Source organism: Theobroma cacao, chromosome 3 (genome assembly GCF_053813885.1).
Source record: "Theobroma cacao isolate CCN51 chromosome 3, ASM5381388v1, whole genome shotgun sequence".
Lineage (NCBI taxonomy): Eukaryota > Viridiplantae > Streptophyta > Magnoliopsida > Malvales > Malvaceae > Theobroma > Theobroma cacao.
Window position 1 is genome coordinate 42,762,651 of NC_142641.1, and position 17,890 is coordinate 42,780,540.

Genomic DNA, 17,890 nt, shown 5'->3' on the forward strand with positions numbered 1-17,890 from the left:
AAATTAAAAATATAATTAGTTAAATTATTAATGTCATGATATTAATATATATAAGTAAAAAAATTATTAAATTATTATTTATATTTAAATAATATAAATATTATATTATATTACAAAGAAATATAATTATTATACATTTTTAATATAAATTTATTTACTTTTTATTTTTTATTAAGATTACAAAAATTATAACTTATAATATATATACTTAAAGAGAGTCTTTAAGTTTATATCGTTGTATGAATATTTATTTTTAGTTATTTAAATTTATGTTTAAAATCTTGGTTTTTGATTATTTAAATTTAAATTTTATTATTTTTATTTTTATTAATTTAGTTAGTAGTTAATTTTATGAAATACGTAGATAAATATATATATATATATATATATATATATATATATATATATGGGGTTCGGGTAATTGGGTACTTATGAAGAAGATTTTAATAATTTTTTAATCTAATCGGGTTTTTAAACGAGTTAGGATAATTATAGGGGTAATAAAAATGTAATAGGGTTAGGATTATGATAGTAACATTTAAAATTATTCGGGTAATTAATAGGATTAGGGTAATTAATTTTTTATAAAATTAGAATTCGGGTATCTTGAAATTATAATATACCCTACCTGTTGACATTCCTATCTAAATCATGAGCTTAGACATTTTCCTACAAGCCAGTCAATCGCCTTGTAGCAAACTGGCAACAAGCCAATGAAAATAAGCTTATACTAACAGCCAGCTAACAAGAATTTTCTTGAAGAGTCGTTGCTGCTTGTCGTTGTCGATTTCTGAAATCTGGGATCTCATCATCTCATCTCAATTTCAGACAAATTGCAGACAGAATATGATTTTTCCAATGACAAATTGCGTACGGATCCGTTGATACCATCGTAAGTGTATCAAATACTAATAAAGTACTAGACGTAACTAATGAATAAGAAAAAAACAATAACAGTTCATATCTGTCTTATACCCATATTTCATCAATAATCTTAAACAATTTTTGGTACAATACAAGTTTCTATTTCAATTAATAAGACAAAGCTTATAGTAAAAAAAAAAATTCACATGGCGTGATGAACATTCTTTCCCTGATCATGCCGTGGAAGGCATGTTACTTGTTAGGACAAGAGTACAATGCGAGCTTGCTGGGAACCAAGCTCTTTGCTGCGATGGTTAAAAAACCATTGTAAGCAAAATAGGCCAAAGATATACATCCAATCATTATTGTGTCAAAGTCATCACCTTCGCATTTATTTATCCTTGGAAACAACTAGTTTAACTTTGCTATCCAAATGCTGGCGACGGACTTGTCGAAGCCATGTTTTTGTCTCCACCTCTTGGCTCTTATTTACTTCTTTACTATTCGATTGCATTGTATCTTGTTCCTTTGGTGTCAATTTCTATATATACCAAATCATTTCTTGTTTTCTCAAACACTACTCCCCCTCGCAATTCTCTGGCTTCCATCTTTGAGTCGGTTTTCATGTAAAACAAGGCAAGAACTTGCTCCAGTTCTTGATAGGTACTAGTTAATCAAAATGTGGGTTTTCGTCTTTATGTATGTTTGAAGTCTCTGTTGGTTTTGTTTATGCATAAAAAAGTTAAGTTGTACATGAGTTTGTTTTGTTAGTATGATCTATAATATGTTTTCGCAATTTGAGAGTACTCTTAACTTGACATAACTAGATTTTGTAGACATGCTTTTCTTAAACATATAAAAACACAAAAACAGAAACAGGAATAGAGGATTTCTATGTTAATCTCTCTGTTTTTCAATGATTTTATAACATGAAATTAGTCTCTGGCTGTGGTTGCATGTGAAGTTTTGCAGTTCATCTATATTTACAACATTGTTGCCAGGAAAAATGCCAGAAAGATAGGAAAATCTAAAATCTTCAGTGTGAAATCCAAGAACAAGAAATTATAAATGGAGGAATTTGTTTTTTTTAGACATCATGAATGACTCAAGCAACTTCTAATGGTTGGAGTGATGAATTAAGTGTAATGATAGGTTTTTGTTCCTTTGTTTTCTTTTAGAAGAGAAAGGTGTGAATTGATCATATGGAATGTTCTTTATTTGGCAGATTATTTGCTTTGAGGGTTGGGAGTTGAAAAAAAAGAACTGCAATGGACATGGACAAAACAGCAGCTGCCTTTGAAGCTATCAGCAAGGAAATTGTTGATCTGGTACATTTCTTGCAATCTCTGTCAAAAACCTATAGCCTAATATATATAGTTATCTATTTCTTTGTTCTTTAGCACAGGAAACATAGGGAAAAGAAGAAAATTTTGGTAGATAGTTAAAGACAATCTGTTTTGCCTAGACTCAGGCGGTTAACTAGTGATCTAGATTGATGCATGATTATGTTTGAAGAGATAGAAGCCGTTTGATTTTCTTGCAGTAGTTAATATTTGATAGAAAATGTATATAGATTTTGGAAGTTCCCTTTTGATGCTAAACTGGGAGTTGCTTCCTGCAGGAGAACATCCCTGTTGAAGAGGTTTTCGAAAAGCTGAAATGCACAGAAGGAGGTTTAAGCTCTGATGAGGTTCAGAAACGGTTGGACCTTTTTGGCTACAACAAACTTGAAGAGAAGAAGGTAATCTTCTTTGTTTTGTAAACCTTGGCCTAAGTTTCAGAAATACAATATCTTTGATTATAGGTTCCTTTGTACTGAGTTGTGGTCTGCATCTCATGCACAGGAAAATAAAATCCTGAAATTTTTGGGATTTATGTGGAATCCTCTCTCATGGGTTATGGAAGCAGCTGCACTTATGGCTATCTCTCTTGCACATGGCGGGGTAAGTCCATAATCCTCTTCAGGAAATGAGTTTGCACTGAAACTGAATGGCTGAAACCTTGATTTGATCATAATAAATAGCTGAGGCACTCTCTCTCTGCAGGGAAAGGATATAGATTACCATGATTTTGTTGGCATTCTAGCACTGCTTATAATCAATTCAACAATCAGTTTCATAGAGGAAAACAATGCAGGAAATGCTGCTGCAGCCCTTATGGCTCGCCTGGCTCCAAAAGCAAAGGTTCTTCCCCTACCTATCTAGCTTATATTTCTTGGAAGCATTGTTTTCTCCGTCTCATCCACCATATGTGTCAAATTTTTTCTTTTCCTTGGTTTTGGTTACATGCTTCACTGAAATTTAATTGGCTTAATCAGGTTTTACGTGATGGGAAATGGAGCGAAGAGGATGCTTCTGTGTTGGTTCCTGGAGATATTATTAGTATCAAGCTAGGAGACATTATTCCTGCTGATGCTCGTTTGCTTCAAGGAGATCCACTGAAAATCGATCAGGTACATCAATAGAACTTTGAATGATTTGGATTTTTTGTTCTTCCCCTTAAATAAATGATGTTATGTCAATTCTTGGCCCAAAAAGAAAACATCAACTCTTTGAACAATTTGAGCAACATATGGTGTATGCTTTCTTTATATTTTTGAGATAATCACACATGACAGGTTCAGAACTTAAGAGTTCTCAAGAATAGTGATATGCTAAAGTCCATCGATTGCTGCTAACTCTAACCTATGGTCTAAATAATCTGTACTTCTTTTTTTTTTGCAGTCAGCTCTTACGGGAGAGTCTCTACCAGTGACGAAACATCCTGGTCATGGAATTTACTCAGGCTCCACATGTAAACAAGGTGAAATTGAAGCAGTTGTTATTGCAACTGGTGTACACACTTTCTTTGGGAAGGCAGCTCATCTTGTGGAAACCACAACACATGTTGGGCACTTTCAACAGGTTCATATTGAAACTTCTTTGTATCCTTACATGTTTTGTGAATGTTAAACCCTACATGAGAGGGAGGTCATTTCATTTAAAGTTTTGAGATTACTAATTGTGCCATATACTGAGGCATCATGCTAACTGGTGGCTAATTTCAGGTCTTAACTGCTATTGGTAACTTCTGTATATGTTCCATTGCCATTGGAATGGTGATTGAACTCATTGTTATATATGGCATTCATAATAGGGCTTATCGAACTGGTATAGATAACTTGCTTGTTATACTTATTGGTGGTATCCCAATTGCTATGCCTACTGTGCTTTCTGTCACTATGGCTATTGGCTCTCATCGCTTATCTCAGCAGGTCCACAAATCTATAATTATTTATTTATTGAATTGCCTTTTCGTTAATTGCAATAACCAGATTAACTTAACTTTCGACTCAACTTTCTGAACAGGGTGCCATAACAAAGAGAATGACAGCTATCGAGGAAATGGCAGGAATGGATGTGCTTTGCAGTGACAAAACAGGCACATTGACTCTCAACAAACTTACAGTGGACAAAAATTTGATAGAGGTGAGACTTTTAATCACTCTGTATTGGAGACACAGCAAGTAACTATAGGGGTAGTGCATGTGTGTAACTTAAGGCATATAATCATTCAAGGTTCAAACTTCACAATACTAGTTTCCCACTGGCTCTTAGAAATAAATGATAGATCTTCTATTCAGAAAATGTTTTTGGATCTGTTGTTTCCCTGAAGACATACAGAATTGTTCCAATTCTTTTCTACTAGTTTGTGTTAAGCTTCTATTTATAAGAGCTACAGCCTAAGGTTTATATATATATTTTTTTGAGAGTTAATATTTTTGTTATGTAGAATTTACTCATTTAATTTTATTCTTCAGAGAACTGACAGTTCAAGATCTGTCAATACCAACTACAATGTTGAAACTTAATGATCTACTTCATTATATAGGTTTTTGTCAACAATGTTGACAAGGATATGGTAGTTTTGATGGCGGCAAGAGCTTCGAGGTTGGAGAATCAAGATGCTATAGATGCTGCAATTGTTGCAATGTTGGGCGATCCTAAGGAGGTAGCATATCTATAATCTGATTTAATTAAAATAGTTTCTAATTCGATTTTTCCTTGTTGTACAATAATCCTCACAGTTTCACTCTGTGGCTGCCTAAGATCATAGTTGGTGGGTTTCTTTGGTTATGGGATTTCTGTGATGAAAAGTAAAATCAAGAATTGTGGTATATATTCAATTGGTTGCTCTTTTGCAATGAAGAAAAACAGTTTCAAAAATCATAACTGTGGGAAATAGAAGGGTTTTAGAGATGGTCTTTTATAAGTTGAAATATTAAGAACAAGATGGAAGAACAAGTTCATCAGTCAGGAATCGCATTCGGAATATACAGTTGATTTTTCAAACCTTTGACAATTTCCTCCTTGAGGTGGAGGCTTGGTTGTATAGGACAACTTCTTGAAATTTATGAGTAAAAATCATTAAGAAGTAAGATGGTAGTATTATATCTTTGTGGCATTGCTATGGAATTTTAACTCCCTAAACTGAAATGCCTTCCTAACTGTTGAAACTCTCATTCCAATCTCCCTGGTTGCATGAAACTTATTACTTTTCAAAAAAAAAGGGTTGAAACTCTCATTCCAATATCTTATATATTCTCCACATTTACATCTCTCGTGTGTTGAATTTATTCTGTTGTTTGTTGTAAGGCACGAGCTGGAATCACAGAGGTTCACTTCCTTCCCTTCAATCCAACTGATAAGAGAACAGCCCTTACTTACATTGATGAAGCTGGTAAGTTGCATAGAGTCAGCAAAGGTGCACCAGAGCAGGTACAAACCATACTACTAATGAACCAAAGTTTCTGTTTTCTGACACTGCATCACAGAAGGTTGTCTGAAACTCATTAGTCATTGGCCCCTTCTATGTGCAACTTGTAGATACTCAATCTGGCCTGGAATAAATCAGATATTGAAAAGAAAGTTCATTCCATAATTGATAAATTTGCTGAGCGTGGACTTCGATCCCTTGCAGTTGCTCGACAGGTATCCAAGCTTTTACTATCACTATATTATCTTAGAATATCACTCCTTCATTGAGATAATGGAAGAAGTGCAATTATTTTATGTAGGAAGTGCCTGCTGGTAATAAAGATAGCGCTGGAGGACCCTGGGAATTTGTTGGTCTTCTTCCTTTATTTGATCCACCCCGCCATGACAGTGCTGAGACCATTCGAAGAGCCCTGGATCTTGGTGTCAGTGTTAAGATGATAACAGGTGTGCATTATGTCTGATTAACCTTTTTTCCTTCCCTGCCATAGAATAACTCTTCTGGAGTATGATCTCCACTTGAGACCTTTGGCATTTCCCATAGAGTGTGTTTCTGTCAAGGAGACAGGAAACTTATGGTTCTTGTTCCAGGTGACCAACTGGCAATTGCTAAGGAGACAGGAAGAAGACTTGGGATGGGCACAAACATGTATCCTTCATCATCTCTGCTTGGTGACAATAAGAATGAAGCACTTGGTGCTTTACCAATTGATGAACTTATTGAGAATGCTGATGGATTTGCTGGAGTTTTCCCTGGTAAATATATTTGCTATTATTTCTGAGCTCTATAAATATGCTTTTGCGTTCCATGTATCTGATTCCATATTTAATGTAGAGCACAAGTTTGAGATTGTGAAAAGACTTCAAGCTAAAAAACACATAGTTGGAATGACGGGTGATGGGGTCAATGATGCACCTGCATTAAAGAAAGCAGACATAGGGATTGCTGTTGCAGATTCCACAGATGCCGCTCGAAGTGCTTCTGATATTGTTTTGACAGAACCTGGTTTGAGTGTGATCATTAGTGCTGTTTTAACGAGCCGTGCAATCTTTCAGAGAATGAAGAATTACACGGTAAAATGCGAATTTCGTTTTATGCACTAGGAATTGGAATTTACCTCAAAGCTTTCCAGTTTCTCACTTTGTATTCTCCTTTTTCTAGATATATGCAGTATCCATCACAATACGTATAGTGGTAAGTCCCAATATGCTTTTTCCCATTTTAAGTATCTTAAAGAGACATAACAAGCTGTACAGTTTTCAAAAGAAGCAAAAGAATCCTCACATACGAGGATTGGCAAGCATCAGAAGTAGTCTGATGTGCGAACTAAGAAAGTGCAACATTAATGCATTCCAGTAATTGTCCTACAAGGCAAGGGAAGTCCAATTGATAAATTCTATAAACAACAGACCCCTGCTAAGCTACCGAGGACAGATCTCATCCTGGTGGCTCAAAGAAGGTACTGAAGTTGTAAGACTGTCAGCTACTGAGTTAATTTCCCGGCTGGTATAATTGAAGGTGACTCTCCTGATGGATTTTGAGAGCGTTTCAATGGTATTGGAGATTAGTTTCATATGCCAAGGAACTTTGCTATGGTCCCTCGTTCAGAGAATGGCGTTAGAAGAACCGCTTTCAACTACTACAGTCCCATTTTCCCTTTTGATCCTGAACAAACCATCTGTTTTACCTACTGTAGCCCCTTCTAACTGGAAATTGGTTTTCATCTTGCAGTTAGGGTTTATGCTGCTTACTGTGATCTGGAAGTTCAATTTCCCTCCTTTCATGGTCCTAATCATTGCCATTCTTAATGATGGTAAGAGGGTACTCTTCTTGTAGGATCTTGTCTTGCATATGGCAGTTATTAGCATTCATCTCTGATAATGTTTCCATTCACATGAATTCTTAATCCATTTTTTTTATTTACGGACTGATGCTCTTGTTTCCAGGTACCATTATGACAATATCCAAAGACAGGGTCAAGCCATCACCAGTTCCTGACAGTTGGAAGCTCAAAGAAATTTTTGCTACTGGGATTGTTTTAGGCAGCTACCTGGGTTTAATGACTATTATATTCTTCTGGGCAGCCTATGAAACTGATTTCTTTCCAGTAAATGCAAATTTTTGTTTGATCTCCTTCTGTTCTAATATTCTTTTGTAAAGATGAAGATTAACGAACCTAGAATGAATTGCAACTAGAACTGCGAAAAAACAATCAATGTAAATTGATTTAGTAATACAGTTGAACTCCATTCTGGTTCTGGTAAGTGAATTATGCCTAAGGATAAAGGTATATGTGTTAATTCTCTCTCCTTTGTACCTCAGGATAAATTTCGTGTAAGAAGCTTCTACAAAAACAACTTTAATCTTACAGATAAGGGTGTCAGGGATCATTTAAATGCACAGTTGGCATCTGCAGTGTACCTCCAAGTTAGCACCATCAGCCAGGCTCTAATATTCGTGACTCGCTCCCAAGGATGGTCATTCATGGAGAGGCCTGGTCTTCTTCTTGTTACTGCTTTTATCATTGCTCAACTAGTAAGTTAACTGGAAACTTTAGTTATGTTGTTATAGTGGATAATGAGAGGGACAATAGCTAAGTGCTCCAAGACAGATGGCTTTAGTATTACAGTAATAATAGTGCACAAGCTGGAATGATTTTTATGACTGCATAGAGTCTGCTGCACACTTGGAGTAGAGCAGTATGCTGCTGTCATAATTTCCAAATCTTAGATGATTGGTTGATCTTCAGTTATAAACCAGTGAGGGGGGGGGGGGGGGGGGGGGGGGGGGGGGTTGTTCTATACAGGTAGCAACTGCCATTTCTGCTCATGCGTCATGGGGTTTCGCTGGAATTAAAGCTATTGGATGGGGATGGTCAGGCGTTATTTGGCTCTACAATATTGTAACCTACGCACTGCTTGATCCCATCAAGTTTGCAGTTCGATATGCGCTCAGTGGTAGAGCCTGGGATCTTGTGCTTAACAAAAGGGTAAGTGCACAACACTTCCCTCACAAAAAATTCATAGTTCCGATTGAATTATAATGTCCGATTCGTTTCCTACAAAAAGTTGCACATGGTTGACATGCATTATTTGCTATTCAATTTACCAGACGGCATTCAACACTCAAAAGGACTTTGGTAAGGAGGCTCGTGAGGCTGCATGGGCGGCTGATCAGCGAACGCGCCATGGCCTACAGTCTTCGGACCCAAAGATCTTCTCTGAAAAGCACACTTTTAGGGACATCAGTCTTATGGCAGAAGAAGCCAGAAGGCGTGCAGAGATTGCAAGGTATCTTCTCTTTCTTGAGAGAACTATACCATCCATAAAGACTATTAAACCGATTCAAGAAATTGACGATTTCACCTACTTTCAGCTGCATTCCTCGCTCACATTCAATTCAACCGACATATATATTTGAGTTGCTCAACTAGTTCCAATATTTCTTTTTCATGTCATGCAGATTAAGAGAACTTCATACCTTGAAAGGCAGAGTCGAGTCCTTCGCAAAGTTGAGAGGTTTGGATATCGATGTCAACCCACATTACACAGTCTGAGGGGTACTCTGAATGGCGTTTCGGATGTCCAATGCTCCCATCTTTTGGCCTTTCCTTTTTTTCTTAGTCTCTTTGTTTGTGATGTATTCACCCATTAGTCGCCTACAAAGCCCTTTCGAGCCTTAATATCCATAGAGTGGACTGATATTCCTTAATGATTCCATATGAACTATCAACAAGAGCCTTTAATGCCAATTTCATCATCTACACTGCCTTCACAAAATTACTTGTCTGCTATACTTTACCATTGTTATTACATTGTTCTTCTCATAATTTTGACATGAACTCCCACTCAAGAAAGATAAAAAGAATAAATGAAAACATGACAAGGAAAAAGAAAAGGGTCAATGAATGTCTAAATAGGCTTTTTAACTGATGAAATTCTGACTATTGGTAGACCAATCTTCAGGCTTTCGTCATGTCCAAGCCCTCCCAAAAGTCTCTGGGTCTCAACCTACACCAGCCCTTCCAAATTGGAATTTACCTACAGGCCATTTTCATCACCTTGGGTCCTTGACTACACTTTTTTTTTCTTCTCCCTTGCAAAATGTTCCCGAGCTCCTGACCCTGCTCTCTCACATCTTTGGGCTAGCCCTTGACTAATCTGAAAAGTAGATTTCAATCTATTAAGACATCCTAATTATCTTTGATTATTAATTTCTGGCTTTGATGAATTTGGCAGCAGAATGACTAGATGGTTAGGCAGAAAACATGTTAGAAAGATATCCAACCGGAAGAAAGCATATTTGTATGAAGTTCACCCATAATTAAGCAGCTAAATTGGTGTAGATATCATTCTAGTTTGCATGAGCATGACAAAGATCAGTTAGCTACCTGGATTCTCAGTTAAAAGGCAAGATAAAAAACAAAAATAAAGAGAGCAGAAAGCCGTATTTCTGGCATTCTTCAATCACACTCTTTCCTCAATTACTCAAGCAATGCCGATTTCTCTTTAAAGTTTGTCGCCACTTCCTCCTATTTTGCTTTCTCAAAAGTGTTGGGTGACATACAAATTTTTGGATCCTATCCCTAAAAACAGACTACTTGAATTTTGGGTAAGTGAATTAATTTGATGCATAAGTTAACCATTTTGATGGCAAAAATAGTTGGGTCATGCGTGGATTCAATTATTTCTTGTTACGGAAAATAAGCATTTCCCTTAACTAAGTTATCTTTTTTTCTTTTAATGAAAGACACTATTTATCATTCACAAGTGATCTTTCAAAGAAGATTACAAAAGAACTAAGCTATCCCTTTACGAATCAAAGGAACTATCAAGTTAATTAATACATTACGATTTTTCAACATCAATTGCAATTTTTTAAGTAACATGCCTTTTTATGTAGAAAAATATAAAAAAATATATAATTTTTTTCTATTTAGTAATAATATGAAAAATACCATTTTATTAATATATATAATTTCTATACCTACATTTTATTTATAATACTATTAAAAATTTATATAATATAATGAAATTATATAACTCTTAAAATTCTTATTTCCTCCCTTTTTAAAAAATAATGCAAATAGTTTGGTAAGCTGGCCCCGTTCCCCCCCTAGACTGATCCCCTGTTTCATACTTGTACAATGAACGTGATACATGTGAGGTATAGCTTCTAAAACAACAGTCAGTACCCAAAAGAAGAAATCAATATTTGCATGCCTTCTTTCTTATGCCGTGGATAAATTAATGCTCAAGGTTAGTAAAACTTTAATTAGTACTAGCATTTTGATTATAATTAACGTAATTGTGAGATAAGAATCATAATTATTCTGATAATTTACTGATTTAATGTCTGTTCACCACGCAAAACGACAAATTGGTTAGGGCTGGGCCATCTCCAGCTTTGATGGGATAGAAACAGGCGACCTAAAATAATGTTGTTGTCCTTGATTACACGTGGACGACAACCAAAAACCATATCCAAAAATTATAACCCAACTTCAATTATTCCCATAATAATTTAATTAATTAATTAATAAGATATCCAGGAAATCATACGCTACAATTCAATGTATCTTCACCTTAGATTAATATCTAAACTTTTGATGAGAGAGTTGTGATATGCTCATTGGATGGTCCAGAATCCAGACTCTTTTTCATCCTACAATGGGAAGGCTAAAAGGAGATTCTGGTATGATATTAACATGTTCCCCAGCAGTATGGGACCAAAACTTCGTTGTCGTATACCCAGCAGAGCACAAGACAAGAATCCAACATTTCTCTCAAAAGCAGCTGCCCGACGTCTGAAACTCACGTGATATAATGCCATCCACGCAATATTTACTCACCAAGGAAAAAAAAAGAAAGCTATTACTGTGGTTTGCCACGCGCGACAAGGATGCGCATTCCACGCGAGAATAAATTTGGAATCAAATATTTTTTTTGGAATCGGAGGTGAGGCTGTGAAATTCATAAACCTGTAAAATTATAAAAAATATTTAATTTTTTATAAAATAAAAATATTTTTTAATAATTTTTTTCAGAAATAATAAAATTTTTTATATAAGAAACTTTTATAAACATTTAATTACATGAAATATTTTGTTTTATAAAAAAAATAATTTCTTATACATTTCACAGTGTAAATTTATTAATTTTCATATCTTTCAAATAATTCCTTTCATGATTACAAATGTTGTTTAATAAAATTATTTTAATTAAAAAAAAGATATTTTCAAAATTAACAAAAATTATCAAAAGACTAATAGAATAAAGTAAAGGAAAAGACGTAAATGAAAAATCAGTGAACACATTATTTAGTCTAATTTATTATTTGAAAGTGGAATAAGTTTATTATCTTAAAATTATGAAGCATTAATATGATTTTATAATTGCACTCAGTCTATTGGGGGAACAACTACGTCAATAATGTTGTGAGGCACCATTATCATATAATTAAAAGGGTCGTCACTTGCCAAAGTTGATATCAAAGTTATTGCAACAACTGATTTGAATTTCCTTAGTCTTGATAAAGTAGAATTAGGAATGCTACTATTAAGTGCATAATTTCTTGTTAACTCTTTTTAGATAATTAAGCTGGAGAAATTAGAGATAAGCAAATTCGAATTCTATAATTTTTTTTCTTATTTTGCTTCCATTGATCATATTATGCTCCGGCCAATTCAATGGATCCCATCCTTTGGAATGTTGACATGGAAGAAGACATAAATCTAAACTTGACCTTATATGTGGTTTCCTAGTAAGAATATGCTTTGCTCGCCTCCAAGAAATTCAGCTCGTTGACTTAAGCGGCAGCCTTCCACGCTCCCCTAAGGCGTGTATGAACCAAAAAAAAAATCCCACTTTTTTTTTTTTTTATTTCATTTCCACATAACAATTTTCAAGATTTAGTTATTTCCCTCGTTTTCTTCATTTTAGCTGTGAATGAATTGGAGATCTTTTTAAAGCAGCGTCTCTCCTTGCGTGTCATCATCACTCAACACCCATTTCACACCACAAATTCAGCAACACATCACTCTAATTAATTTCTTAATCTTTTCCTTAATTGGATGAAGGTATATAGGCTTAGTCATGGCTTATATGGGTTGTCTCCACCGTTAAAACTTGTTCAAGGATTCTAATCCTCATGCTTCGTGTGTTTGGTTTCTCCCCTCATTGCATTTCCATAGTGTTTTAGTTTCTCATGCAATCTCTTTGGTCAATCCGTTCCCCCGGCCCAGCGTTAAATTCTATAACTCTTTCTTGTTTTCCGGAATCAAAACTATTCTAATAGGTACAATTATTTTGTTTTACATCTGGGGATATTTATATATTAAGCAGTTGATATTGTTAACCAGTGGGGTTGTGGTCAGTCGTCCAAACTGGAGTAGTTGGGAGTTTTAGATACTGTTGCAAATGGAGTGCAGCTTTTTTAGTTCCAAGTGTATGCCAATGTCCGAGATAGCATACATGGAAAGGACATATTCAAGCCAGTTTTTGAGTTTCAGGCCATTGGTTGATTTTAAGTCGACCCCGCAGTTCTGTTTTAGCAGAGGTAATTCTACGGCTTGAATCAGCTGGCAGTTTGTCAGTCAAGTGAATATTGTTGCTCCCTTGTTTCAGATTTCTGAGTTTTCTTTTTCTTTTCTTTTCTTTTCCTTTCTGCTTTCTGCACTAGTAGAACAGAGTTGTTTTGGTTCTGTCCATAAACATAAACTACTGGATTAGTTGTCCTGTTTTAAGATTCTGATTCTGTTAGAAGTAGTTTTTTCATAGTCAATTGACGAAAGAAACCAAAAACTATGTGAAAACTAAGAAAGGCCCCAATGAATATGTTTAATCATCAAACAAGAGGCCATTCCTGGTGTTCTTGGTTCTTCATTAGTAGTTTCTGCATTTTCAGCCTTAAGCTTTTGCTGTCTAAATTTGTTTAAGCTAGTACGTATTACCAGATGAAATTTGAGCATCAACGATCTAACTAACCTACCAAATCAACTTTCTTTCCCAGGTCTAAAGAAAACCATCATCTTATCTCACTCTTTAATGTAAGATGCCATTGATTGGAAAGTTCTGGTTTTAACGATTTGTTTCCCTTTTTCTCCCCATCACACTTGTTTCCAGGTATATCTCCGAAGGCTTCTTATTCAAGTACCCCGAATAACACCTATTTGCCAAAGAAAGCTCTCAGTTCAGTTGAGCAAGAAAAACTTGGAGCAGGGAATTTACTATATCAGATTAATGGATCAAATTCAAGTTTGTTCACCAGGAATATGAGAATACTCGATGCCTTTGATGATGAGTATGGTGGAGTCATTGTTGATACAGAAAGATTACCGCCTAATCCAAATGTCTTTGCATCCATGCTTCGTTTCTCACTTTCTCACTGGAAGGCGAAGGTAATTAATTATCCCTGTCTATGATTTTTCAAATTCAGGTATGCATTTTGTTGATCATCTTAAAGAAAATTTGTTCGGTTTTAACTCATCTTAGTTAATTACAAATTTCTCGTCCATGAAACTGGTTTTTGCCTTTAACCATAGTCCCCTGTATATTCACATAGCAACTCTTCGATGGCATAACATAAGAGTAAATTTCTTGTTTATAACTAAAGTTACCATCGGCTTTGAAATTGATTTAGGATTTCACCTCGCTAACCACAAAAATTTGTTGTGCCCATAGCTCCACCAGAAAGGAAAAAAAAGGCTCATCGGGACAAATTTCAATTCTTCTATAGTTCATGACATTTGTGATTACTCTGATCTTATGTCATCAAACTGCAGGAAAAGAAGGGAATTTGGCTTAAGTTGCCAGCGGAAAAATCAGATCTTGTTCCAGTTGCTGTCAAGGTAATTCCAGATGCTAAAACCTGCACATGCATTTCACTGGCTTCACTAAATTACTCCTTACTTTTCTTTCAAATTGAAAGTAGAATTGAAATCAATTTTCCAGGGTTTGGCAATTAGCAACTAGGTTGCATGAGTTCACAAAATGTTCAGGGAAGAAGGAAAAGTTCTTCCCTCCCATTCTTTTACATTCAGTTCACTCTTCAATGATCTCTGATATTAGCAACCCCGATGCAGGAAGGATTTGAATATCATCACGCAGAGAGAGGATATGTAATGTTAACTTATTGGCTACCTGAAGGACCCAGCATGCTTCCTGCTAATGCTTCACATCAAGTAGGGGTTGGAGGATTTGTCATCAATGACAAAAATGAGGTATGTGGGTTAGTTGAGGTTGAGTTGATATGAATGAGAAGAGAGAACCATGGTTGAGCTATCTATTTTAAAGTGGCAAGAATATGTATTTTTTCCGATTCCGAGGTATTCCATATAATTCACATCTAGGACAATTTTCATGAGCTGCTTTAGTGCTGCTTCTTTAGTTTATTATAAAGATAATACTATCACAATCATAATAATAAGGTACTATCACAATAATAATAAGGTAAAATATTCTAATATCTCTAAGTTTTAATCGAAATTCCAAACGAGTTTATTAATTTTTGAAATAGATACTCTATTCAAAAAATGTAAGCACTGTTGACAGAAATTAAAAAAAAACTAAATTTTTTTTTATTAATTTAAAAAATTAAAAAAAAAAGAAAAGAAAGGAGCATCGATCCGTGCTCCCAATAGAGAGCAGCACCAGTGCTCCCCTTGGGGATCCCGAGCACTGGTGCTCCCTTAGGGAGTCCGATTGGGGCTCCCCAAGGGACCTCCGATGCTCCCCATCTTGAGAGGTTTTTTTTTTTACTTAATAAAAAAATAAAATTATATATTAGTATTTTTAAAAATTAATTAAGAGAAATTATTTTTTTACCTTTATCACAGTAAGTTGATAAAAATACTAACATTTGATTAATGGTTAAACTTACGTATCTAACAAAAAAATATTTTTTTAAGATAAGATGTTCATTTTGAAAACTAATGAACTTTCGTATAATTTCGATTAAAATTTAAAAAGTAAAGCATTTTACCCTAATAATAATATTTCTCTTATAGAAACTGATAGTTGGACGTGGCAACTCATGGACTTAGCGATTTTGAGGCTGGAAGTTAGACCGATACTATGCTGATGTATTTAATGGCTTTGCACATCCTTTCCTTATAAAGAAAAAGCAGACCATATACAAAACCAATTTGGTTGAGTTTTTTATATTACTTTAATAACATGGACCTTCCATTTTCTTAAGTTACTTGTATAAAGTTTTACAAGCATTAAAAACCAATAACTTAAATTCTAATGCAAGTATTTGCAACGATCTATTACAGGTTCTTGTAGTACAAGAGAAATACTGTGCTCCAGCATTTGTTGAGCTTTGGAAAATACCAACCGGTTTCATTGCTGAGGTATATTATTGGGTTTGAATTGACCTAATGAAAGTTTTAGATCAAAGAAGAAAATACCAACCGTTTTTTTTTTTGTTATAAACGGCTGAATCTTTCAATTAATTAAGTTTTGTTTGGTATGATAGTCAGAGGAGATTTTTACTGGAGCTGTAAGAGAAGTCAAGGAAGAAACTGGGGTAAGTATATTTTGCTTGGTACATTGCCTCTAAGATGCTATTTCAATCGTATTGTTATCAGTAACTTAATCTCAGTTCAGAGAGTTCAAATTTGTCTAATTGGGCTAACGTATTAATACTAGCTGCACTTGTTCCACATTGCAGATTGACACTGAGTTTGTGGAAGTAGTAGCATTCAGGTAACACAATGGAACTGACTTTGCAAATGTCACCACCTCTGTCCAAAGAATTTTTGTATAGCAAGTCCTACTTCATGCAGTAAATTTGTGATATTTTGATTACTGATACTTGCTTGTAACTCCATCCCAGGCATGTGCACAATGTGGCCTTTGAAAAGTCAGATTTGTTTTTCATCTGCATGCTAAAACCACTATCAACTCAGATTATGGTTGATGATCATGAAATTCACGCAGCCAAGGTAAGTACCAACTCAGATTATGATTTTCATCTTGCCTCTCTCACCAGTTACTGTTTTGGGGTGTAATATACTGATTCAAAAGACATCTTTCTTCTCTTTGAACCACTAAAGTCTTTCAACAGATGATGAAACAGATCAGTTTCTGTTTAATCTTCTTCCTCCTATATATTATTATCAAGAATAATTGTTGGCTTAATAAATATTAATTTTGTCAATTGGCAATCGTGCAGTGGATGCCTTTAGTTCAGTTTGTGGAGCAACCACTGATTCGAGAAGATTGCATGTTCAAGAAAGTCATTGATATCTGCATTGACCGCCTGGGAAAGCGCTATTGTGGATTGTCTGTACATCAATTGGCTTCTAGATTTGATGATAAAATATCTTCTCTGTACTATAATGTCGTTGACTCACAAGAGATCAACTGTATAGGCAACTGAACAATTCAAGATCACTGTACACTGCTCCTTTCTGCCCTTGTTATTGCCTTGTGGAAATGCGTTTCTTCTTTGCATTCAAAACAAGGGTAACAGTCCATGGAGCCTGTCTCTATATTGAGAAGTACTACCATTTTTGCGAAGAAGGCAGCTAATACGTAACCTGTAATTGCAAATATATTTTAAATGTAAATATGCCTTTGAATGTAAAAATATGGTTAGTTTAATTTTAGATGTGTGATAATCGCTCTTTTTCATTTTTTTTTTTCATTGCTTAGATGTTCGTGTCTCTTTTGCTTGATAAAGCACAAACTTTTGGCAATTTTTAGAAGTTTGAAGATTCAGAATTGATCAAGCTGCTTTCCCCACCTTCATTTTCTTGTGATTTCTATGCCAAACTAACAGTAACTCAATGAGGTGATCCATTGCTATCAAGCCAGAAGTGAAGACTGTATCTTATCAGAGGACTGATTCTCTTCCTGTATTAGGCGAACTGATTAGTCTAAATCCATCTGTCAGAACTCTATTAAACGCTTTAACAAGTTTGTTAAAAAGGGATTCTCAGGAAATGAGTTGTCAAATATTCAATTAGCTTACTCTGAATCCGATATAAATTAAACATGTTTAACATGTCTGGTCAATCAGTTTTTGCAATAATTCAACCCTTTTTTTTTTCCTAAGAAATGAGAGATCATGATTAGGTATTGCATTGATCATCGAAGATTCCATGGAAATGTTTACATTTGTTATACCTTTCTCAGCCTTTTGGCTAAGATCTGGCATTGAACCAACCCCACGAACAGCTTGGCGATCAGTCAAAAAACCAGAAAAACTAAGGCCGGCTTAGCCTAGAATGCCCATCAGAGCCTGATTCAAGTGAAGAGGCAGA

General features: G+C 35.0%; 2 protein-coding genes across 2 annotated transcripts; both read left to right on the plus strand.

The window, feature by feature from the left end:
- The first annotated feature begins 2,087 nt into the window (after positions 1-2,087).
- Positions 2,088-9,383, plus strand: LOC18606206 (ATPase 11, plasma membrane-type-like). The gene is made up of 21 exons (XM_018118602.2): positions 2,088-2,192; positions 2,486-2,605; positions 2,709-2,807; positions 2,910-3,047; positions 3,182-3,316; positions 3,588-3,767; positions 3,911-4,117; positions 4,212-4,331; positions 4,735-4,854; positions 5,499-5,621; positions 5,730-5,834; positions 5,921-6,065; positions 6,210-6,374; positions 6,454-6,692; positions 6,781-6,813; positions 7,351-7,432; positions 7,566-7,726; positions 7,942-8,154; positions 8,426-8,608; positions 8,731-8,909; positions 9,082-9,383. Exons 1-21 carry the CDS (start codon positions 2,133-2,135, stop codon positions 9,173-9,175), a joined length of 2,901 nt encoding a protein of 966 aa, XP_017974091.2. The 5' UTR covers positions 2,088-2,132; the 3' UTR covers positions 9,176-9,383.
- A 3,309-nt stretch (positions 9,384-12,692) lies between these two features.
- On the plus strand, positions 12,693-17,228 carry NUDT8 (nudix hydrolase homolog 8). The gene is made up of 9 exons (XM_007039680.3): positions 12,693-13,176; positions 13,743-14,017; positions 14,402-14,467; positions 14,702-14,839; positions 15,896-15,973; positions 16,099-16,149; positions 16,294-16,328; positions 16,459-16,567; positions 16,798-17,228. Exons 1-9 carry the CDS (start codon positions 13,038-13,040, stop codon positions 17,002-17,004), a joined length of 1,098 nt encoding a protein of 365 aa, XP_007039742.3. The 5' UTR covers positions 12,693-13,037; the 3' UTR covers positions 17,005-17,228.
- The last annotated feature ends 662 nt before the right edge of the window (positions 17,229-17,890 follow it).

Excerpts from the sequence above, each read along its gene's own strand:
- LOC18606206 (XM_018118602.2), top strand. The coding sequence starts at position 2,133 with ATGGACATGGACAAAACAGCAGCTGCCTTTGAAGCTATCAGCAAGGAA. Across the intron at positions 7,433-7,565 it reads CATTGCCATTCTTAATGATG|GTACCATTATGACAATATCC; the intron begins GTAAGAGGGTAC and ends TCTTGTTTCCAG. Across the intron at positions 8,609-8,730 it reads ATCTTGTGCTTAACAAAAGG|ACGGCATTCAACACTCAAAA; the intron begins GTAAGTGCACAA and ends TCAATTTACCAG.
- NUDT8 (XM_007039680.3), top strand. The coding sequence starts at position 13,038 with ATGGAGTGCAGCTTTTTTAGTTCCAAGTGTATGCCAATGTCCGAGATA. Across the intron at positions 15,974-16,098 it reads CAACCGGTTTCATTGCTGAG|TCAGAGGAGATTTTTACTGG; the intron begins GTATATTATTGG and ends TTGGTATGATAG. Across the intron at positions 16,150-16,293 it reads AAGTCAAGGAAGAAACTGGG|ATTGACACTGAGTTTGTGGA; the intron begins GTAAGTATATTT and ends TCCACATTGCAG.